Here is a 24,398-nt window from a genome sequence, read left to right as displayed (position 1 = left end):
TATTACTATTAGCATCTCATTCGTATATTCTTAGGAACGGATAGGATGATTTCCCTACTTATAAACCAGGTTTGGGGATTTTTACGACTACCTTCACCAGTCTGGAGCTCTGGCTAGCAATTCCTACTTGATACAGACTCCTTTATTAAACACTGAATATAGGGGGCCAGATCCTTAGCTGGAATAAACAGAGTTCTGCTGAGTTGAATGGACATACACTGTTTTATACCAGTTGAAGTATAGAGGCAGCAGAATACAGACCCTGGACTTCAGAAAAGCAGACTTTGAGTTCTTCAAGGAACTGATGGGCAGGATTGTCTGGGTGGCTAATATGAGGGGGAAAGGAGTCCAGAGGGCTGACTGTATTTTAAAGAAACCTTATTGAGGGCGCAGGAACAAGCCATCCTGATACGCAGAAAGAATAGCAAATATGGCAGGCGACCAACTTGGTTTAACAGAGAAATCTTCGGTGAGCTTAAACACAAAAAGGAAGCTTATAAGAAGTGGTAGCTTGGACAGATGACTAGGAAGGAATATAAAAATATGACTTGAGCATGCAGGGATGAAATCAAGAAGGCCAAAGCACAAATGGAGTGCAGCTAGCAAGGGACATGAAAGGTAACAAGAAAGGTTTCTACAGGTATGTTAGCAACAAGAAGGAGGTCAGGAAAAGTGGGGCCCTTCCTGAATGGGGGAGGTAACCTCATGACAGATTATATGGAAAAAGATGAAGTACTCAAAAGCTCTTTTTGCTCTGTGTTCACAGATAAGATAAGCGCTCAGACTACTGCACTGGGCAGCACAGAATGGGGAGGAGGTGAGCAGCCTTCAGTGGTGAAAGAACATGTTCAGGACTGAGAGAAAAGCTGAACATACACAAATCCATGTAGCCAGATGCAATGCATCCTAGGGTGCTGAGGGAGTTGGCTGATGTGATTGCAGAGCCATTGGCCATTATCTTTGAAAACTCATGGCAATCGGGAGCCACTGGACAATTGGAAAAAAGGCAAATAGAGTGCCCATCTTTTAAAAAGGGAAAGAGGATCTGAGGAACTACATACCAGTCAGCCTCACTTCAGTCCCTGGAAAAATCATGGAGCAGGTCCTCAAGGAATCCATTTTGAAGCACTTGGAGGACAGGAAGGTGATCAGGAACAGTCAGCATGGATTCACTAAGGACAAGCCATGCCTGACCAACCTGATTGCCTTCTATGATGAGATGACTGGCTCTGTGGATGTGGGGAAAACAGTGGACGTGATATACCTTGATTTTAGCAAAGCTTTTGATACAGTCTCCCACAGTATTCTTGTCAGCAAGTTAAAGAAGTATGGGTTGGATGAAGGGACTATAAGATGGATAGAAAGCTGGCTAGATCATCGGGCTCAACGGGTAGTGATCAACAGCTCAATGTCTACTTGGCAGCCAATATCAAATGGAGTGCCCCAGGGGTTGGTCCTGGGGCTGGTTTTGTTCAACATTGTTAATGCTCTGAATGATGGGATAGATTGCATGCTTAGCAAGCAGATGACACTAAGCTGGGGAGAGTGATAGATATACTGAAGGGTAGGACTAGGATTCAGAGTGACCTAGACAAATGGGAGGATTGGGCCTAAAGAAATCTGATGAGGTTCAGTAAGAACAAGTTCAGAGTCCTGCACTTAGGACAGAAGAATCCCATGCACTGCTACAGACTGGGGACCGACTGATTAAGCAGCAGTTCTGCAGAAAAGGACCTGAGGGTTAGAGTATAAAAGACGCTGAATACGAGTCCAACAGTGTGCCCTTGTTGCAAGAAAGCTAATGGCATATTGGGCTGCATCAGAAGCATTGCCAGCAGATTGAGGGAAGTGATTATTCTCCTCTATTCGGCACTGCTGAGGACACATCTGGAGTATTGTGTCCAGTTTTGGGCCCTCCACAATAGAAAGTGAATGTGGACAAATTGGAGAGAATCCAGCGGAGAGCAGTGAAATAGATTAGGGGGCTGGGCACGTGACTTATGAGTAGAGGCTGAGGGAACTGGGCTTATTTAGTGAAGAGAAGAGTGAGGGGGGATTTGATAGCAGCCTTCAACCACCTGAAGGGGGGTTCCAAAGACAATGGAGCTAGGCTGTTCTCACTGGTGACAGATGACAGAACAAGGAGCAAGAGTCTCAAATTGCAGTGGGGGAGGTGTAGGCTGGATATTAGGAAAAACTTTTTCACTAGGAGGATGGTGAAACACTGGAATGGGTTACCTAGGGAGGTGGTGGAATCTCCATCCTTAGAGGTTTTTAAGGCCCGGCTTGACAAAGCCCTGGCTGGGATGATTTAGTTGGGGTTGGTCCTACTTTGAGCAGGGGGTTGGACTGGATGATCTCCTGAGGTACCTCCCAACCCTAATCTATGATTCAATGAGGTTCTGGCTCAGGATATGAACAAAGAGGAAACATTCAATACAGCATGTATCATGCTGTCCTGTAGAAAGTATCCATTATATAGCAAAGTGATAATAAAACAATATATTTTTGCTTTCCTATTATCAGTCACTTAATCTGTGGCAGGATTGATTATCAATACAAATCATTTTAAAATCTAGGTGTAAGAGGTGTGCCTGCAAAAATGTGTGTGACTATAGAGCAAGCAAAACTCTGTATGCATAAACCAGAATTTGTGCACATAAAGTAACTGTGGATACAAATGTTTGACTATATATCTATTGTGTGGACACAATGGGCTCACTATTTAGTGCATGTGGGCTCACGTTTGCTTGCACAACTGCATAGTTCTCTTTTTTAGTTCTATAGCTAGATTAAAATAATCTGGAAGACAACAAAAGGAAACCACTATCCATAGTAAAACATTAAGGCAGACGTAAAATGGGCAGAAAAAATAAAGGAAGAGGCCTCTTTGTAACACCTGTACATATCTGTCTGGAAAAAACAATGACTGATGTGTAACAGGGTATCAAACCACAGTACTGGAAATACTCTGCAGTATTAGTGGAGGAAAGCAAAAATGTTTTTGGTATAGCATAGTTGATAGAATAGTAGTAAATTATTAAATTTGATCAAGCCATGCTAATGTAAGAGCAAGTGCTGGCTCTCACACAGAGACTGCAACATCTCGTGGCATAAGAACAGCATATTCCAGAGAATACCCTTAAACCAATGACACATACAGAGTTATTAAACTTTATTTGATGCACATATTTATCAAGATTAGAACATGATCTCTGTTGTTAAAAATGTAAATATTCATTATAAAATAATTATATACAATTTTGTTTTGGCACTTGCTATTAGATAATTACTGAATATGTAGCCCCTTTCATGGGGTTTGTAAACATGTTGACTTGTTAAGGTTGACACACTATAATTAGTCTTGAGAGGATTCAATTTTTTTTTTTTTTTTTTGGTAATTTCGATGGATATTGATATTTATTTTTAAGCACTTTTTCCAACTTTTATCGATTTAAATGTTCACAGTTGTGCAAAATTATGGGTTTTAAGCTTTTTTTAAAATGTTTATCCATTTAAATGTTCACAGTTGTGGGAAATTATGGAGGGGTGTCAGGCAATATGGAGGTCAGGACAGTAATTATTCGATGACAGCAGATGTTGAGATTCAGAAAACTAAAGCTTATAAACGTTCAAATGCAAATTGTCAACATCGCATCTCAAAATATATAAACTAAGTATCCTTAAATCAGTCTCAGGCAGTATTTTTCTTATTTTCCTATCTATAAGCTTCAATTATGGATGGAAATTTTTTCTCACTGTGTTGTGAGTGTATAGTGAAATTTATGCTTACCAGCATTTACTGATAAAAATCTAATCCTTCCAAGACTAGCTATAATATGATAGGAAAATCAATGGGAGACAGAAGAAAGGGAATTGCCCTGAGCTGTTCTAATAAAAGTAGATTTATTCTGGAAGGATTATATCTTTGAAACCATATTGAAGATCATGGAATGAAGAGTAAAGTGGGTTTGAAATGCAGGGAGTACAGTGGTTATACTTCTGTTCCACATACGAAATGTGTGGGCATTCTGATAGTACATCCTATTTTAAACAAACTGCGGAATGGCATTGGGCCAAATACATCAACTACAAATACTGCATTTAAGCAACTATATTTAAATGTAAATATAGCACTGTCATTTCACCATTTTATGACAGACATTTAGAAAAGAAATAAACAATTCACCAAATTTTGGTTTCATTTACACTGTTGTAAATCCAAACCAACTCTATTAAAGGAATTTGAGATTTACACTGGTCTAAATGAAAGAATTTGACCCAGACGTTTAGCAATTTTTAAAGATGTGCTTCCAGGGAGAAAAGAGAATAAATAAGGAATATTTATTACACATGCAAGGGGGAAAATAATGAATGAAAAAAAAAACATTTTTGTGGGGAGGGGTGGAGTTTGGGATGGATGAAACTGGAAAGAGGTTGAATATTTTAGGCCCCAATGTTCATGGGAATCCAATATTTACGAGTTTAGAACCATTCAGCGATTTTGTATAATCTCAAGGATTACGATTTATTGGCCAGCTGCTACAAAAATGGAACAAAAATATTTTATAGAAGTAGTAACACTTCAAGAAATACCATTATACTTTAGGTGGTTGATGGCATTTATGCTGAAGTATGCCAGTGTAACACCAACAACATTTGCTACCAGGATCAAACCTGGGACCTCAATGCATGAGCCTCTACTCATGAATTAAAAGACACCTCTCTAAACCAAGGCTGTCACTGGCTTAGCGAACTCCAGATGGTCTAATTGCCACTACAGGGGGACAGAGTGCCATACCAAGGAGGCATGGATTACACCTGCATTTTTAAATGTGTTGTTTGTATTACAGGTGGACCAGAACCAAAATCATAGATATGAACACCTTTGAATTTTGAGGTGTTTTAATCCCCACATACAAACAAATGGTGTAAATGACCTTTTTTTCATAATGGATAGAATCATAACCCCAGATCAAACATGCTCACACTGGGGGATGTTTGAAAGCTGGACCACAAGTTGTGTGAGATGGGCCAAAATGTGATTTGCATATTAGATGCTGAAACCGTAACCATAAAGTATACTTTTTGCTTTGTTTTAGGTGTTAGAAAGTTTTCATCCAACCATTTTTTTCGTAATATACACAAATATGCCTCAGCGTTTCTTGGAAGAAGAGCACATTGAAAATGGGATTCTCTTATTTTCTTTTTCTTCCTTCCTAGTTTCCTTTCAAAAACATGTTTTCAAAGATAAACCAAATTAACATATTCCCAATTACTACTGGTCATCTGTTTTTTGGTTTGTTTTTTCACGTTCAGAATCAGAATAGCATAACACAGACTCGTCAGCTATCTGGGAAACTGTCAGCATTAATTTTCATGAAGGTGAGATGCTAGCAAGCTTCACCAGATGAGATCACAGTCCTCTCTTCTGTTTCCAAGTCACCAGTGTATCTTCCTCAAAGCATATTGCAATGAGATTAATAAAAATTATCCTGGATCATTCTATTGGGTGAAGAGTTAAGAGACTAGCAGATGAACCAATTCTCTCCCTACAGGACACCAGCCATGTTGAGGAAGATGAGACAGAATTATTTTGCATTTTAGTCTACAGATTGCAGATGCCTGATCAGTAGCAGATGTTGTCAAGGATGAGGCTTGGAAGCAATTAAAGAAGAGATGTCAGCACCTGAGGCAGACTCTAATGGCTGCAACAGAAGAATTCTGTGTTTGCCCTGGAGTGGGGTGATGGCAGCATATTGCAAAGATAATCATAACAGAACATCTTGACAATGTCATGTCAGCCTCAAGGGAAAATGCCCTAAATTCTACCCTTAAATGAAAGATCCTGCAGTACAGTTGTAGCACATGCTGCTCACTTTCAACCTTATTTCTTATTCTAACATTGAGTTTTAGAATCTGACCCTACACTACCAGAACATAACTCTGAACTTTTTGTTTGATTTCTCTTCATCTGATGTAAAGAATCCAAATCTCAAGCATAATTTGACCACATTACACTCTCGCTGAGCTCATATTTACCAACTTTTGTAAAGCACAGAGACATCTTAAGAAAAGTGCTACATAAAAGCTCAAGACTGCAAGGTGCTGAATGCCTTCCACATACCTAGGATCTTATCATGAACTCCCATTAGGTACTCAGCATCTGGCAGGCCAGGGTCCTTAGCGAAGAGTATTATTAGAGAAGTAAGAAAGATGTACACTGTCAGCAAAGTGGGGAGCAGAGTGCTTGATGGGGCAGGGAGACGGCACCTACAGGGTTCTGTGCCCTGAGAGAGAAGGGACGGGTGGAGGTTGTGGTTCTGTAGCACTGATTCACCCATGGATCTCAACGTGCTTCAGGGGCATTAAAACTCTCCCTTCCACCCCATTTGCCAGATGGGCACCTGAGGCAGAGAAAGGAAGTGACTTACCCAAAGCCACATAGGGAGTCAGTAGCAGGGCTGGCCTGGGGGGAAGAGCCTAGAAGGCCTGGACCACGGCGCTTTCTTTTAGGCCTCCTCCTCCTCCCTGCCACCCCAAAAGCCGGAGTAGCACCCAGCAGTCCCAGCACCCAGCTCTACCCGCCAGGCCCCCTGCCACCCACAGAGCCGGCATCGTGAGTCCCGGCCTAGCGCCCCTTGGCACCCGGGAGTCCCGCACTTCGCTCTGCTCACTAGGCCCCCCGCCAGCCACAGACACACACCACCGCGCTCAGGAGCCTGGCCCCCCGCCCCGCCTACTGGGGGCCGGCAGGGCGCAGGAGCCGCTCACCCTCCCGCCACCCCCCATTTCAGTCAGATGGCGGGCGAGCCGCGAGCCCCACCCCCTGCTGCCTCAGCTCACTCTTCCTCGGCCTTTCCGCCGCTATCCCGTCTCCTGATTGGGCTGAAGTTTGGTGACGTCAGCGGTCAGGCTGCGAGTGGGCGGGGCCAGAAGGGCGGGCTGCTGAGCGGTCTGACCCTCCTCCTCAGGCTCGTGCCGCACGGTTCTGCGCCGCCTCAGACAGGACGGAGGGGGGGGCGGCGGCGGCGGCGGGTCCCTCCCTGCGGAGCGTCGGAGAGCGCGGCGGCCGCCCCGGTGTTCCTCCGCCCGAGGCCGCGGCCGGGCCAGGCCGGTATGCCGAAGCGCTCCTGCCCCTTCGGGGACACGGCCCCGCTACAGCTGAAAACTCGCGTGGGGCTGCGGGAGCTGAGCCGGGGCGTCCTCGGCGAGAAGTACCGGCGGGAGCTCTTCGGTGAGGGGCCGGGCGCGGGGCCGGTTATAGCGCCCCCATCGCGGGGTGCGGGGGGTGCGGGGCGCTGGGAGGAGTCGGCTTGTGTCCTTCCGCGGGCCGGCGGGGGTAGGTGAGCGCCCGCTGTGGGGCCTGGGTCCGGCTGGCTGGGAGCCCGCTGCCTCGGGGAGCGGCGGCCCCGGCTTGTCCCTTAGGGCTGGCAGGACTGGGCTTGGGGTTGATGGACAGCACCGTGGGGGGAAGCTAAGGGGGGGCCTCAGACAGTAACTTGCCAGTGGCCGCAGATGTTGAGATTCAAAAAGCGACAGCTTTCTAACCCGTGAAACACAGCCTGTCAAGATCACGTGGCAACAGGTACCCAGGAAACCTCCTTGAGGCAGATTAGTCTCCGCTCTAGCTGTCGAAGTGGGTTGCAGCCCACGAAAGCTTATGCCTGCAGAAATTAAATGTGTTAGTCTTTACAGTGCTACAGGACTCTCCTTAGTCTGTACACAGCAAAAACAACACGGCTACCCCCTCTGAAAAGCTTTAGCAGCGTTTCTCTTACTCTGCCTAGCTGTGAATTTGGATGATTGATGGAAGTATTTTTTTTGCTGGTTTCCATGCATGCTGTGAAATCAGCATTGACCCATTTAAAAACTCATCCTTCCAGGCCTAATTATAGGGTTGTTCCTAACCTGCCCTTCTTCTTCCTATCCCTGTTGCTGTCTTGCAGAGAAGACCAAACAGTTACTCTTCCGAGGTGCACAGGCCTACATGGATAGCATGTGGAAAGGGAATGCAGCAGCCAACTGCACAGTCACTGACTTTCCAGAGCCACTTAAAGAGGAACAAGAAAATTGTGCTAAGCCCAGTTGGAGTGGACAGATGTTCATTGGGCAAGATGGAAAACTACTGAGGCGTTCCCAAGCAATGGAAAAGAGTAAGTGAAATCTAGTTAAGCATTTGTTACATTAGCAGGTATCTGTAATATCTGTGATGGACCAGCAGCAAACAGAAGTGGACTTCATTAGTCTCCTTCAATGAATGCACAGAACATATCTTTTTCTACAAGAGTTCATTGGCAATAGCCAAGCAACTGCTTGGTAGATGTCATGTGGCTCCCTTTTTGTTTAAAATATGAGATTAAGAGCTAAGATCCTGTAATCAGTTTATAAATTAGGCTAAATATAATCTGCTTGATAACCTAACCTAGATGTGTTATGCCACAAAAGTCTGCCTTTAATGAAACTTCATAGGTGGGCTGTGTCATGTGCTGATGCCTGCAGTATTGCACTTTAGCTGTCAAAATTTCCAAAACCACTAATGTAATTACAGTCGTAACATCGATATGGAAGTAATGTTCTATCCTGGATCTTGTAGAACTTTAGACATCTAATGCTCAAATCTTCTGTTCTGGTATAAGCATCTAAAAACATATTTCCAAAACAGCGCCACCAGTGGGAGTTTCCAAAGCCTGTTCCTCCTGCATAAGAACTGTTGACATCAAAGAAGCTTGCACACAGTGTGATCGTTTCATATGCCAGAATTGCAGCAAACTCTGCAATTGCTGTAATGCTGTTGCCTGTTCCTTGTGTTCAATTACCGAGTAAGTGCCTTATGCAACTTTTTAGAATATACTATTTCAGTAAGAGAAAGGATGCAGTATGCATCCAATTGTGATGGTCCATTCATATGCTGTGCCTTTACATACTGTATCTTCATGTTGTACTCAAGTGATCCTGAAACTTTCAGGGGTCATGTAGTAGTTATTTCATACACCATATCCTTTCCAGTTTTAATCTACTTTAAGTAGAACTCAGCTTTCAATCCAAATGTTCTGTAGAGCTGATAGAAGGAATACACACTTGTAAAGTAGTTGGAAAGAGGTTACAGCAGCATTAGTATTTCCTTAATGTAGAGAAATCATGTGCATCTTTCAGGATTCTCTTGTTTATGGTGGGCTTTGAAGAAAGGAGGAGAAGCTTTATACTGTCAAAAATAGTATACACTCAGTTGACATGTGACTGTTCTCTTCTAGTTATAGTGATGTTGGTGAGCAAGTTCTCTGCAATGGCTGCTCGATGTTTGAAGCCTGAAACTCTTAATGAACTATCAATATCTCATATTGGCTGATATCAAGTGCCCTGAAGAACATCTTTATTTTGGGATATCTGACACTTCTAGTGTGTGAAATTAACAATGGGATTTCAATGCATTGTATGTAATATTTTTTTAATACTGTAGCTCAATAAACTTTTATATGTTGAAGAGATTTCTGAATTACTGACTGTTATCTGAGGTTACAGTTACCTTCAAGGACTGTCTTGAGCTGGATTCTACTGACATAGATGATCATATTTCCTGGCACTACAAATAACATTTAGAACATACATTCAGTGTCTTGGTTCTAGACACACAACCTTCCACTTGCGAGTTCTGAAGCACAGACCTTAGGGCACTTGTCCTAAATCACGTAGCTCAAAGCAGAGACAGGAGTAGATTTTGACTCCCAGTATGATCCTGACTTGTAAACGTTCTCTCCAAAACACGTTGTCTGCCTTAATTATAATGGTTCCTTCTAGCATAACCTTGATTCAGAAAAGATGCATACATGGTATCCTCCTTTGGAATACACATCAGAAATCTAATTGTTTAATAAGCAACTTTGTATATAACTGTGTCTGGACACTAAGCTTGATGACCATCTCCACCAGAAACTGCAGGCTATCAGTGAAGAAGAATACTTTTTCTAAAATATTCAGAAACTTTTTTTAAGTGAACTTAAGGATTCTAAAAAGTTCTGCCATACACATTTGTGGTGTTTTTGTTTTGTTTTTGTTTTTTTTTTATGGTGACCTTAGCTGTCCAACCTTCCTTCATCCTTCTGTTCTTGTTATGGTGTAAAAATAGCTTGAATCTGTATTTTGTGAATGTAAAACATTCTTTGGTAAATATTACTGTAATTAAAATCTCTCTTTAAAAATATTGAGATTTAGGAAACAACTTAAACTTGAACGGAAAACAATGGTTTTGAGTTGAAGCTCTTTCTACAAACTTGAATCTCTAAATATGTCTGCTTTTTTTCCCCTTTCCCCTTAGGGTAACAGACTGAAAATAATGACTTCCTTCCAGGCTCCTGGAGAGATCAGGCAGGTTGCTTACAAAGTATTTGTATTTCAAAGTTATTGACAGATACGTTTTGGCTCATTTATCTGTAGATTTAATTTCATATGAAGCTGTGGTCTGAGACTACCGATGTGCATTTCATGGCTCAAAATCCCTGTTAATTAGTTATCTTCTAGCTTGTCCCTTCAAAAGGTGGCTGTCCATTAGCATGGGCACCACATGCAGAGAATGTAGGTTAGAAGGAAGGAGAGAACCAAAAAAGGGGAAAGGAGTACTTCTCTGGTTTGGGGAAATGGGAAGATAAAGGGAACCAAATGCAGAGAAACAAACAGCAATGAAAACTTACTTGTATGGGAATGGTATAATGTGCTCTGAGAAACGTTATTTAAAGGTCATCTACCTTTTTTGTTTCTTCACAATCCAGAAGGAAAGTCTGAAAGATTATTTTTGCCTAAAAAATATCCTTTTGGTCTAGTTGTACTTTAATTCAAAGACTGAAAAATCTTGTTTTTTATGGGAGACTTGGGGAACTGGAGCAGGAGCTTTTACTCCTGGGGGAATTCTGCGCCAAAAAAAATTAAAATTCTGCACATATTTTAAAATTCTGCATATTTTATTTGTCAAAATAACATAATCACACCAGTTTCAATTATTTTGGTAATTTATTTCAAAATATGTCAGTAAATATGTCTGTAACAATAGACAACAAAATAAATTCAGGAAATGTTTTTTGACAAATAGATTCCTTACTAGGCATATTAATACAGAACTTTGATTAATTAATTTAAACTACAATATAGAAATGTATATCCTTTCATGCAAAGGCTTGGGGGAGTTGGGGTAATAGAGGAGCTGAAGGAGAGGGAAGTAATTTCTGGGAAGGAGCCTAGGAGTGAACATGGAGGGTTGTTGGGTGTGCGTGGGAGAAGTATGGAATAGTTTGTTGTTGGGTTTTTGTTTGGGGGGGGAGGGGAGAGGAAGGTTGTTAAGGAGTTGTGGAACCACGCAGATGCAGACCTTGGCTGACCCTTAGCCTCTCCCATTCAGTCAGCACAACTGCCTCTGTCCCCTTGTGACTCTGCACCCTCACTCCATGTCCCTCTGTCTCCATGTCCCTGCTCCCCTACTCTTCATTCAGCCAGGCATAGCTCCCCCTGTCCCCATGTGGCCCTGCACTCCCACTCCCATTCAGCCCCTGGCTCATAGTTGTCACCCCACTAGCTCCTGTGCCCAGGCCCCACTAGCCCTTCTGAACCCGTCTGTGTGGTGCTCCAGCAGCCCTGTGTGCCCTGCTCTGTCCATCCCCTCCCTCCATTCCCCCTTTCCCTTCCACTCATATCATGTGCCTCCTGGCCTGGTGGGCAGGGTGCTGAGAGGAAGCCAGCCTCTGTTCCCTCCTTTTTTTGTGTCTGGCTGCTCTGGCCTGTGAGCCAACTGCCCTCTCTTCTGCCATATCACCCCCTGGTGGATGAAAGGTGTAACAGCAGCACAACCCCTCTCATCTCCCAGTCAGAATCAATTTTTCTACGGACGGCAGAAGGTCTGCGGGGATTATTAATTCTGTATTTGCCCTGTGGCACAGAATTCCACCAAGAATAAGCTTTTCAGCCCTCAGTTAAATGTTTTAAAACTTTTAACAGACTTAATCTCCTACAGGCAATTCAGAAGGAATAGGATTTTTAGTCTGAGTATCCAAATCTCTTTTGATTTTATTAACCGAGGTATAGGTACTAAGTCCTTTCTGCACCTTAACAGGAAAGAAACAAGCCACAAACACTCTTTACACTTTAAAAGTAACTTGAAAAGTAGATTGCTGTGACCTCCTGGTTCCCTCAATGCAGTTTTCTGTGGAACAGTATAGAGTCTGCTCCGGGGAGGCTGACAGAGCCACATGTAGTGGTAATTATATAAATCCATTACAAGAATGGGAAATAGGTCTCCCTTTATTGCATTCAGCTGTGCTTGAGTTTTCTTTGTGGGCACAGTAGTCCATTACTTCACAAACAGTGCAGGGTGGGCACTGACAACTTTAAGTTGGGTCTCCTACAAGTACTGGGATAGTGTAATAATAATGCTAAAGATGCAGACAGAGAATAAGTCTCTCTTTTCTGGCTACTGGATTGGCTGCAGTTCTAGAGTTAGCCAATGATGTAAAAACTCTGAGAGGGTGGGTTTCCTGTAGGCTATGGATATAACAAAATAACTACATGAGACCCTGCTATTCCATTGCCATATGTACCTTGTTCTAAGGCTCTCCATGGGTACAGCTACACTTAGTGCTTTTTTTTGGTGGCGTGTAGTGTACATAACTGAGTAGCGCTCCCTCCTCCCCCCCAGCATGGGTATAATAGCAGTGTAGACCACGAGGCACAGCTAAGGCAACCAAAGACACGCATGTAGGCTGAATACATGGCTCTCAACTCATCCAAGCCGTGCCTCTCTCTCTACAGCAGTGTAGTATCCCGCTGCCACCTGGCTTCTAGAGCCTTTCCCTGCCAAAGGAAAAGATTCAAGCAGTAGGGTAAGGCTCTGGCATCCCCCTGCTCCTGGAACCTTTCTCCCACCACAGGGAAAGGCTCTGGCACGGGGAGGCAATAGAAAATTGTAATGTATTCTTAAAGGATGTGGGTAGACTGGTGGGAACATGTGCTGTCCATCTGCTGGCCCCATGGAGCTCATGGAGGACAAGTAATACAACCTTGGAGACTCTTCTAGTGTTGAAGTCTGGGGCAATCACAGCGAGAGGAACCTGCAATGCACCCATATTGCTGAAGAACAGGCCAGAGCTGTTGCAAAGGCACAGAGCCTTCAGGTAGCCAGCCTGGGATGCTCAGAGTTTGTAAGTGAATCCTGCATCCTTTTTGGCAGAGGGCAAACCTGTACAGAATAAGTGAGGAACTCCTTAGAGATTTTCTTTCCTACAGGCCCCTCATTCAGGCTTTTATGTGGGAGTGGCTAATCAAGCCCTATCTCTGTAAAAATAGTGTATGCAGGGAAAAATCTGGTTGATCTCGTTAGGCAGTACATTCAGATTTCTTTGGGGTTATTCAGCAAATTTGCGGGGCACAGTAATGCTTTGGGTATTGCGTTAAATGCCTCTCACTTATGCTGGAGCAAGTCAGTTATCCTACTATAAACAATTACAAGCACAGTCAAAATTTTAACATGGTTCCTTGGATAGTAAATAAAACCTTTAATTCAAATGCCAGTGGTGGTTAAAGATGGTTTCTGTGCTTTTTCTTGCAAGCTGTCCTTTGGACTTTGTTTTGTGTTAGGTCACTTGCTCCATTTCTTTGCGAATGGATCATTTATTTTTCTAGGTTCTGTGATATTTTAAAGATGATTTACTACTTCCACTGTGCAGCATTTTGTACCTTCTTTTATATTGTGTAGAGATTGTCCCTTAAGTGGCTTAGATGTCAAAAATACAAACAATCTACACAGCACTTTAGTTTTTGTATTCTAATGCCAGAACTAGCAATTTTAACATGAGTTTTGCAGTATTTGGTGTTTTTTCTTAGTGCTCCAGCTCCTGGAGTCAGATGATTGTGTGACAACCTCAGCTTTCAGTTTAAAAAAAAAAAGCAAATTTCTTGCCCACATCGTTGCAGAGGAAACCTTGAAAAAGTGAATGTTAAAGGTTCAGAAACCTGAAAGCAAATTAAAAGACTGAAATGTATTGATTCTTCAGATTAGCAATACTGATTTTAAATATATTTTATTTCTTCTTTAGTTCAGTTACCTTTTTTTTTTCTTTTTTTTTTTTTTTCGTGTTCTGCATTTAATAGTGTGAGTTTTTCATTCCTATCCAGTGTCAGTTTAAACTGGTGGTAAATGTAGTGCATGTTGCTTGATGGTTTTATATAGTGGTGTTGTTTACTTTGTGTATGGATTTGTGCATTTGCATTCAGCTATTTCCATTGCTTTGTTATTATTCAAATGTAATGGTTGGAACCAGAAACCCATTACCACTGGTTGCTCTTTGTGCTTATTTTTTAAATCTTTTAATTTCTTCCTTTTATTCTATCCCTCAGAGAAATATCATTGCAGGTAGTAGGCCAGATCCTCATCTAGTAAAACAGCATATCTACATTAGAATTAATGGAGCTATGCCAGATTCCACCAGATGAAAATCTGGCCCATCATGAACTGAATAGACTTTTTCACTGAAATGTTAAACATGTGTGAATACGCCTGTTGATCTATCATAATAAATAGGCTACATCAACAGTATTTGGTAGCAGTAAGATGTTTAAAAATGCTCCCATTATTTTCACACTACTTAATGACTTAGACCCTGATTCTTTAATGTGATCTATGTGGATCCAATCTTGCACTCACATGGGGGGCTCAATTGACTGCTCTGGGGTACCCTACAAGCACAAAGGCCCACCTACACTGATCTGATTAGAGGATCGGGGCCTATGAATTTAATTTTAAAAAGTTTCCACTATTTGAATAAAATGAAGTGAGGAAGTTAAACAGAAAAGAGAAGATACAGTGCCTAAAGTGAAATCCCTGCAAGCTGTATGGAAACTTTTTTTAAAGACACCATAATAGTAGAGGCTCATTTTAAATGTATATCCCAAATTAAAAAAACATAGTAAGAGGAACAAAAAAGTGCCATTGTGGTTAAACAACAAAGCAAAAGAAGCAGTTGGAAGCAAAAAGGCATTCTTTAAAAAGTGGAAGTTAAATCTTATCAAGGAAAATAAAAAGGAGCATAAACTTTGGCAAATAAAGTGTAAAAATATAATTAGGAAGGCTAAAAAGAATTTGAAGCTAGCCAAAGACTCAAAAAATAAGAGCAAAAAAAAAAAAAAAAGTTAAGTACATCAGAAACAGGAAGCCTGCTAAACAACCAGTAGGGCCACTGGACGAGCGAGATCCTCAAGGAGCACTCAAGAAAGATCAGGTTATTGTGGAGAAACTAAATTAATTATTTGCATCTGTCTTCACAGCTGAGGATGTGAGGGAGATTCCCAAACCTGAGCCATTCTTTTTAGGTGACATATCTGAGGAACTGTCCCAGATTGAGGTGTCATTAGAAGAGGTTTTGGAACAAATTGATAAACAGTGATAAGTCACCAGGACCAGATGATAGTCACCCGTATTTTGAGGGAACTCAAATGTGAACTTGCAGAACTACTAACTGTGTGTATGTAACCTATCATTTAAATCAGCTTCTGTACCAGATGACTGGAGGATGGCTGATGTGTCGCCAATTTTTCAAAAGGCTCCAGTGGTGATCCTGGCAATTACAGGCTGTTAAGCCAGTACCAGGCAAATTGGTTGAAACTATAATAAAGAACAGAATTATCAGAAACACACGTGAATGTGATTTGTTGGGGAAGAGGCAACATGGCTTTTGTAAAGGTCAGTCATGCCTCAACAATCCACCAGAATTCTTGGGGGGGGGGGGGGGTCAACAAGCACGTGGACAATGGTGATCCAGTGGATATAGTGTACTTAGATTTTCACAAAATCTTTGACAAGGTTCCTCACCAAAAGCTCTTAAGCAAAGTAAGCTGTCATGGGATAAGAGGGAAGGTCCTCTCCTGAATCAATTACTGGCTAAAAGATAGGAAACAAAGAGTAGGACTAAATGGTCAGTTTTCAGAATGGAGAGAGGTAAATAGTGGTGTTCCCCAGGGTTCTGTACTGGGACCACTACTGTTCAACATATTCATAAATGATCTGGAAAAAGGGGTAAAGAATGAGGTGGCAAAATTTGCAAATGATACAAAACCAAACCAGATAGTTAAGCCCAAAGCAGAGTGCAAAGAGTTACAAAGAGATCTCACAAAACTGGGTGACTAGGCAACAAAATAACATGAAATTCAGTGTTGATAAATGCAAAGTAATGCACATGGGAAAATATAATCCCAACTATACATATAAAATGATGGGGGTCTAAGTTAGCTGTTACTACTCAAGAAAGAGATCTTGGAGTCATTGTGGATAGTTCTCTGAAAACATCCACTCAATATGCAGCAACAGTAAAAAAAGCTAACAGAATGTTGGGAATCATTAGGAAAGGGATAGGAAAGACAGAAAATATCATATCGCCTCTTTATAAATCAATGGTACGTCCACAGCTTGAATACTGGGCAGATCTGGTCGACCCATCTCAAAATGGAATTGGAAAACGTACAGACAAGGGCAACTAAAGTGATTAGGGGTATGGAAAAGCTTCCATATGAGGAGAAATTAATAAGACTGGGGCTTTTCAGCTTGGAAAAGAGACAACTAAGGAGGGATATGTTAGAGGTCTATAAAATCATAACCAGTGTGGAGAAAGTAAATAAGTGTTATTTATTCCTTCTCATAACACAAAAACTAGAGGTCACCAAATGAAATTAATAGGCAGCAGGTTTAGAATGAAAAAAAGGAAGCATTTCTTCACACAATGCACAGTCAATCTGTGGAACTCCTTGCCAGAGGATGTTGTGAAGGCCAAGGCTATAATGGGATTCAAAAAAGAACTAGATAAATTTATGGAGAATAGGTCCATCGATGATTATTAGCCAGGATTGTCAGGGATTGCTGTTTGCCAGAGGCTGGGAATGGCTGACAGGATGGATCACTTGATGGTTACCTGTTCTATTCACTCCTTCTGAAGCACCTGGCATTGACCACTGTCCGAAGACAGGATACAGAGCTATATGGACCATAGGTCTGACCCAGTATGGCCATACTTATGTTCTTATGCGTAATAGGAAATGCTCACTGTACTAAAACAAGCTTCATAATATAACCACAAGGTGGCATTGCCATGCAAGTTTGACATAAATTCTTAATACTCTGTTTTTTCTTAAATCATTGCAGCTGGATGGATGCAGTCAAATCATGATTGGGTCAACAGGTTTAGTTTATAAAAACATGCTGTTACAAAACCTACAGTAAAACCTACAATTATAAATATTTCCAGAAATTTAACAAAAAGTCACTGGAGACAGTTATTTAGCAAACATGCCTCTGCAGTTTTGACTTGGAGGGGACTACTCATGTAAGTAACTTCAAGCACACGCTTAGGTATTTTGCTGGATCAGGCTAGAGTGCTCATGTTAAAATTTTAATATGTTGTCATTTGTCCTAGTCCAAGCTAGTTCCATTTTAAAAGCCTGTTGAACCAACTCTCTTACCGTAGTACATGAGTAATTTGATTGTTTTGATTTCTTTCCATAATACTAGGATAGTTTAAGGCCACAAATTAGATTTAGAAGTAGAGTTGGACAGGAAATGTTTTTTCCATTCTATGACCATCTTTAAGATTTCAAAAAAGATTCCTGTTCTGTATCCAGACAAAACTGAGATCTTTTGAAAATGTTCAAAACAAAGGAAAGAAAAGGGAAATCCCGATCCCAGAATAGTCAGAGTGAGGATGGAGGCCTGGTCTGCACTGACAGTGGAGGTTGACGTAATGCCTAAAGTATGCATCTCCACTGGCATGTCCTTTCCGCCGACCTAAATTGTGGTAAAATTCAACTTAATAAAACCACCTCCGCAAGTGGCGTAGCGCTGAAGTTGAATTCTATGGGTCGAATGAGCGTCAGTGTAGGCAAAGCGCAATGTAAATCAACATCACTGGCCTCTGGGAGGTATCCCATAATGCTCTGTTGTGACCGCTCTGGACATTCTCACTCTGCTGCACCATAGCCATGTCAACAGGAAATAGCTTCTCCCATCAAGCCCTGGGAAATTTTGAATTCCCATTTCCTGTTTGGTCAGCTTGGCGACGCCTTTGTAGCTGAACTGCTCATGGTGACTGCACGCCCCAAACGCGCTCCAGTCTGGAGTCGACCTGAGGTCTTGGATCTCATCAGCCTGTGGGGCGAAGAGTCTGTTCTGGCTCAGCTCCGAGCCAGCAAAAGAAATTTAGATATCTACGAGACGATATCATGTGGTAAGATGGAGAAGGGCCACAACAGGGATGCGCAGCAGTGCAGCATTAAAATCAAAGAGCTGAGACAGGCATATCAGAAAACTAGGAAGGTGAACAGTCATTCTGGCTCATCACTGAGGACTTGCCATTTTTATGAGGAGCTGTATGCGATTCTCTGCGGTGACCCCACCACTGCCACCACACAGCATTGATACCTCCGAAGAATCCCAGTCTAGGATGAATGATGAGGACTCTCTGGATGAGGAGGAGCCTGGGTGTAGGAGAGGGGGATATTCATTCTCCAAGAGAGCCAGGATCTGTTCATTACCCCAGAGCAGCACAGCCAGCAACAGGACAGCGTTATAGAGCAAGATGCTGGGGAAGGCACCTCTGGTGAGTGGTCGCATTTGTGGTCATGTCCCCAGTCCAGCTTCTTATTTTTGGGGGAAAAAGGAGTTTGTTTTTGTGGGGATGGGCTTCCTGGGGATTGATAAACTTCAGAAGACAGTTACACCTGAACAGACTATTTATGTGCACAGGAATGCTCTGAGAATCCGCCGTGGATATCTCCAGGAAACTTTCATGTAGGTACTCTGCAATCCTTTGCAGAAGGTTTCTGGGGAGGGCAACCTTATTTCTTCCACCATGGTAGGACACTTTCCCCCACCACTCTGCTATTAAATGAGCAGGCATCATTGTGGAACACAGCATAGCAGCAAAAGGGCCAGGCCTTTACCCCGATGCTTTCAGAAAGTCTTCCCTTTCCGCCTGTGTTACCCTCAGCAGACTGATATCATACATGGTCACCTAGAGAAGATGGCACAAGATTACAATACCCAACCAATAAAGTCACTGCGTGTTATTCCCCTGCTGTGGGCGGTGTCCCTAGGCACCTGAACAGACAATTCTTAGCTATGATATTGTTGCCATGGGCGTTATGGGTCAGGGAACTGGTGCCCCTTTTTTATTTTTTCCACAGACACTTCACCCAAACCGCCCTCCAATCCCATTTGATCAACTCCTCCCGAACTACTCTTTGGGATGGTAAAGAGGAGCCCAATGATCATTTCTCCTTGATTGTGTGGATTGGGGAAATTAGTGCTATACAGAATTTCCTGAAATGGGTGCAAGGGCCCCTTACGTACCATGTCTGGAACGGCACTCTGACCCGTGCCATAGGTACAGATTGGTATGTGGGATCTGGCTTTGCCTTATGAATATGAAAGGGAATTCTTTTTACACTGTAACATTCCTTTTACTCCATGGAGTCAGCTAACAATGGCAACTTTGTGCTTTGCTTGACTTATAGTGGACATCTTGGTCTTCACCCCATTTTCCACTCCTGCAGAGCGCCTTTCCCAGATTAGGAAGTGGAAAAGAAAACCTCAGAATGACATGTTCAATGAACTAATGAACGCCTCCATGGCTGCTGACACAGAGCTAAGAGCCTGGAGGAGGTCCTTGTTAGAAAAATTAAACATGGACATGAAACACAGAAAATCAGCACAGGAGCAGGAGTATGTAACATAACAGGAGACATTGCATATTATGAGGGATCAGTCTGACATGCTGAGGCATCTGGTAGAGCTCCAGGAAGAGGAGCAGCAGGGCAGACTCCCTCTGCAGCCCCTGCAAAATGCTTAGCCAATAAGCTGTTTCCCAGCACCCACCAACAAGCACTCTAGGAGGAGGTTGAGCAGTGTGCAGTACGTGCTGCACTCCACGCTGGTGGAGGCGAGCAGAAAGACGACTTTTAAGAACAAGGAATGTGTGTGATTTGCTGTTTGTACAGTCACACTTTGCACTGGCTGCCCAAGCAGCCTAATGAAAATGTTAAATTATCTTCCTCCTTCTCCCCTCCCCCCCCAATAACTGATCACCATTAAAACTTTACTGCTTAAAAAAACATTTCTCTTTATTCATGGAGAGCTTGGGAATAGCCGAGGGGGAAAGAAGGGGAGCGTGGGGGATGGGAACAGAAGACACAAAACTGACAGAGACATACATTGCTGCGGTTCATTCTAAAAATGGGCTTTCAATGCTTCCCTGAGGCGCAGCGCTCTGTGGTTGTCTCTTCTTGTAGCACTGGGATCTGGCTGCTCACAATTAGTGGCCAGGCTGTCAGCCTCCACCACCCAACCCTGGGGGAACTTTTCACCCTTTGTTTCACAGACATTATGGAGTGCACAGCAGGCAGCAATGATAGTTGGGATGTTGCGTTCACTGAGATCTAACCTAGTGAGCAAGCAGCACCATCTTGCCTTTTGATGGCCAAATTCACATTTCACCACCATTCTGCACTTGCTGAGACTTACTGAAATGCTCCTTCTCGCTGTCCAGGTGCCCGGTGAATGGCTTCATTAGCCAGGGGAGCAAGGTATAGGCAGGATCTCCGTAGATCACTATTGGCATTTCAACATCGCCAATATTTATTTTTTGGTCAGGGAAGAAAGTGCCCGCCTGCATCTTTTTTAACAGACCTGAGTTTCTAAAGATGTATATGTCATGCAGCTTTCCAGATTACCCCACATTGATGTTGGTGAAACATCCTGTCATCCAGAAGGGCCTGCAACACCCTTGAGAAGTATCCCTTCTGGTTTATGTACTCTGTGGCCAGGTGATCCGGTGCTAAGATGGGGATATGCATGCCATCTATCGCCCCTCCACAGTTTGGGAACCCCAATGTGGCAAACCCATCCACTATGTCCTGCATGTTTCCCAAAGTCACTACCCTTCTTAGGAGAAGTCTATTAATGGCCTGACACATTTGCATCACAGCAGCTCCCACAGTGAATTTACCAACTCCAAATTGATTACCAACTGACCAGTAGCAATCTGGGGTTGCTAGCTTCCACAGAGCGATGGCCACTCACTTTTCCACTGTCAGAGCAGGTCTCAAATGAGTATTCATGTGCTTCAGGGCTGGGGACAGCTCTGGGCAAAGTTCAAGGAAAGTGGCCTTTTGCATACAAAAATTCTTCAGCCACTGATCATCATCCCACACCTTCATAATGATGCGTTCCCACCACTCAGTGCTTGTTTCCCGGGACTAGATTGGTGCTCCACTGACTGAAGATGCTGCATGACAGCCTGTAGGAAATGTGAATTGTTTTGCTCTATGGCTTGTAGCAGAGTGGCCTCAGTAACATCACAATTTTCTGTGCTGCGACTCCTGTCTCGGCCATGAAAGTACTGCAGGTTAAGTCGCAAAGTGTTTGTGATACTCACAATGATAGTGCAAAGTTGAGCAGGCTCCATGCCTCTCCAGCAACAGCGTGCGTGTGGCACAGACTGAAGGGTTTAGAAAAACGGCATGAAAAAGCGTTTGTCCATTTGTTTGGGACAGGAAGGGAGGGGGAGGGAGCATGTTGCATCATTGGAGGACGGCAGCCTTCCCAAAAACCTCTGCGGCTAGTTGAACTGTGGGATAGCTATCCGTGGTGCACTTGACTGTCGACCCAAACATGGCTAGTGGGGACGCAATATCCCGACGCAGTGAGCGTGGTGTGTGATCATGCTCCTGCATCTTCTAAAATTTGGTGGGTGAAAGTCGATTTAAAATAAATGGACTTCGCTACGCAGTTTAGACATACCCTTAGATGCAAGTCTGCCCTGACTACCAGGCTACTAGCTATTCTGGGTGGGTCTCTCTCCCTCTCATATTCTACCTTGTACCTAATTCATGTTGGGTTAATAGTATAAGGAATTATAACAGGAAAAAAATGATACTCACATTTGAGAGAATCATAACGTTCATTCAAACTGAGATATTGTGGGTTTGTGCATGACCGATATTTTTTTAAATAATGTGGTGGACTTTCCTTTAGCTTCTCATTCACATTCTTCCTAGTGATTTAGTTTAAGGATGTCCTATAAACCGCCTTTGCTCTGAAGATGAGTAAACTTCTTTCCAGGTGGTGGTAGTTGTACATGTTACTGCGTATAGAGACATATGAGGAAACATATCCATATTCATTATTGGACAGATTGTCACAAGAGCACAGCACCCTTGAGAATCTGGTCATACCTGTCTCAGTGTGCTGAGCTCTTGTGAAAATCTGGTCCTGACTGTAAGATTAAAAATTGAGGCAGATATTCACCATTTTTTTAAATATGTACATGGACATTAATTTTATTGTTCAGACAGCTTTGGAAATACCCAGCAGACATGTAGGAACTGGAATTTGCCGTAGAGTTTTAGATCTTTAGTAGTTTGTTACAAGGTGTTTGTTGAGGGGGGTGCGTGCATGTGTGTTTGAAAAAAAACCCACCAAACCATTCAGAGTGATGTATTCCCTGTGGTATTTCATGTTATTGAGAGAGAGTTTGCACCAGCACTAGAACCTTTTCATGTGCTCTTTGGTCATTCAATATTTAAACCTATCCTTAGCAATCTTTAGTCTTGTTTGCTTAGCTGTGGGTACATTCTTGGTAGTGGTTTATGTCTACTGAGAAATTTACCGTCACTTACTGTTCTTACAAACAGTACAAATTCTTATTCCAACCAATAATGCTACTTCAGGTACTGGAAAGAGTATTATGTGCATCTTTTGTAGACTGCATAGCAATTAACAGACAGATTTGTAGCTGGTACAAACTCAAAGGGCCAGATCCTCAGCTGCTGTAACTAAGTACAACTCCGCTGAGTCAGTGGAGCTATGCTATTTTACACCAGTTGAGGCTCTGACTCTCTGTTTTGGCATAAAGCTGTGATGTCATGATTTGTTTAATGATAACAATGGGCTTGGCTCCCTACACATTACAAACCCTTACCCTGAAGGGTTTACAGTCTAAAAGGTCAGACATGAAAAAGCTTGGCAGCCTTGGGAAATCCAGAGATGGGGATGACTATGGAATTTTAAAGTGGTAAATTCACTTCTGGTGAGATTTGCAGAAGAAGTAGATGTGAATGAAGAAAGGGTGGTGGCCTGAGAGAAGGGGCTGTGTATGTTTACATACAATCAAAGGTTGGATGGTTGGATGGTTAATTGGATACTGTGATGTTTTACATTTCGAGGGTAAAATCCTGGCCTTATTAAAGTCAATTGGAGTTTTGCCAGTGTCTTCATTGGGTCCGGGATATCACCTCTAAAATGTATATAGCAGGATTCTACAGGAACTTCATCTACCCAGAGTGTAGTTTTGTATAGTTATTGAACAGCACAAAGCAATGCTACACAACAGTTTGTGCCAGGCAGGAAAGCATACTGTACCCCAACTGCAGTGGACGGGGGAAGACTCGTTACCCAAAATAGCTACACTCTCTTGGTCAAATTCTAACACACCTGCTCCTGTAATGAAGTGCCATGTGATCTTTAGTGACAGCACATGTAGAAACCCTACCTTGTATATGCTATTGAACAGTCAGCATCCTCACTGGCACAGTGCTCCCTTGTTCAAGGGCGGTGGCTCAGCTCAGCACAGACCCAGAATGAAGGTGTATTGTGTTCGCTCTATAATAAGCCTGCAGGGGCTGACTAACAACAGATCTGGATTTGACACTATGAAGGGGTTAGGCCCCCAATGGCACCACCAGTCTCTGCTGTGGGAGCACAGATCAGCACTCCACTAGCTTTGCCTCAAGGCAGGTAGTTCTGACATGCCTGATGACAGATGTATGCTGTCTGGCCCAGCAATCCAGGCCTTGCGGTGTTTCAACCGCTGATCCTCTGGTTTCCCTCTGCTTTCTCATTCATGGTGGGGGATGGGAGAAAACACAGCTCTTACTGCCTCCTTTCCCTGTTCTTTGTGGCGTGGGAGGGCAGAAGTGGTTTCTTTATAAGTAGCCATGTGAGGAGGGGAGCTGCACAGGGTGATTGGGAACAAACTAAAGAGAAGGGTAGTTTGTGGGGGGGGGGAGCGCAAGGAACAGAAAAGAGTGAAAATGAAGAAATCTGGAAGTATCTGCCAGAGAGACACAGAATGTGTGGGGAGGGGGGAGCAGTCTCAAGGATAAATGAGTCAGAAGAAAAATATTAGTACAAAGCATCGAATAGTACAGAGAAAATTGAGGGAAAACAGGTAAAGACAAAGAAAGTTTTTAATAAGTAACAGTGGGCTAATCTATGTTACTCTCCAGTCCTCTGTATAGTGGCAATGCACAGTGGGCCAGATCCAACCAAATGGCAGAAGGGAGGTGAAAGCCACGCCTCCCTTTGTCAGCTCTTTTCC

General features: G+C 42.9%; 1 protein-coding gene across 1 annotated transcript; it reads left to right on the top strand.

Annotated features, from left to right (window-relative positions):
* The first annotated feature begins 6,965 nt into the window (after positions 1-6,965).
* On the top strand, positions 6,966-9,488 carry SIVA1 (SIVA1 apoptosis inducing factor). The gene is made up of 4 exons (XM_067555150.1): positions 6,966-7,237; positions 7,950-8,156; positions 8,666-8,822; positions 9,255-9,488. The coding sequence occupies exons 1-4, from the start codon at positions 7,120-7,122 to the stop codon at positions 9,310-9,312; spliced, it is 540 nt and encodes a 179-aa protein (XP_067411251.1). The 5' UTR covers positions 6,966-7,119; the 3' UTR covers positions 9,313-9,488.
* Positions 9,489-24,398: the final 14,910 nt, after the last annotated feature.

The sequence above is a fragment of the Emydura macquarii genome, unplaced genomic scaffold, assembly GCF_026122565.2.
Source record: "Emydura macquarii macquarii isolate MOO-44397 ecotype Brisbane River unplaced genomic scaffold, CSIRO-AGI_Emac_v2 contig_1551, whole genome shotgun sequence".
Lineage (NCBI taxonomy): Eukaryota > Metazoa > Chordata > Testudines > Chelidae > Emydura > Emydura macquarii.
Note: the sequence above shows the minus strand (reverse complement) of the source record. Positions and strands in the feature narration are given on the sequence as shown.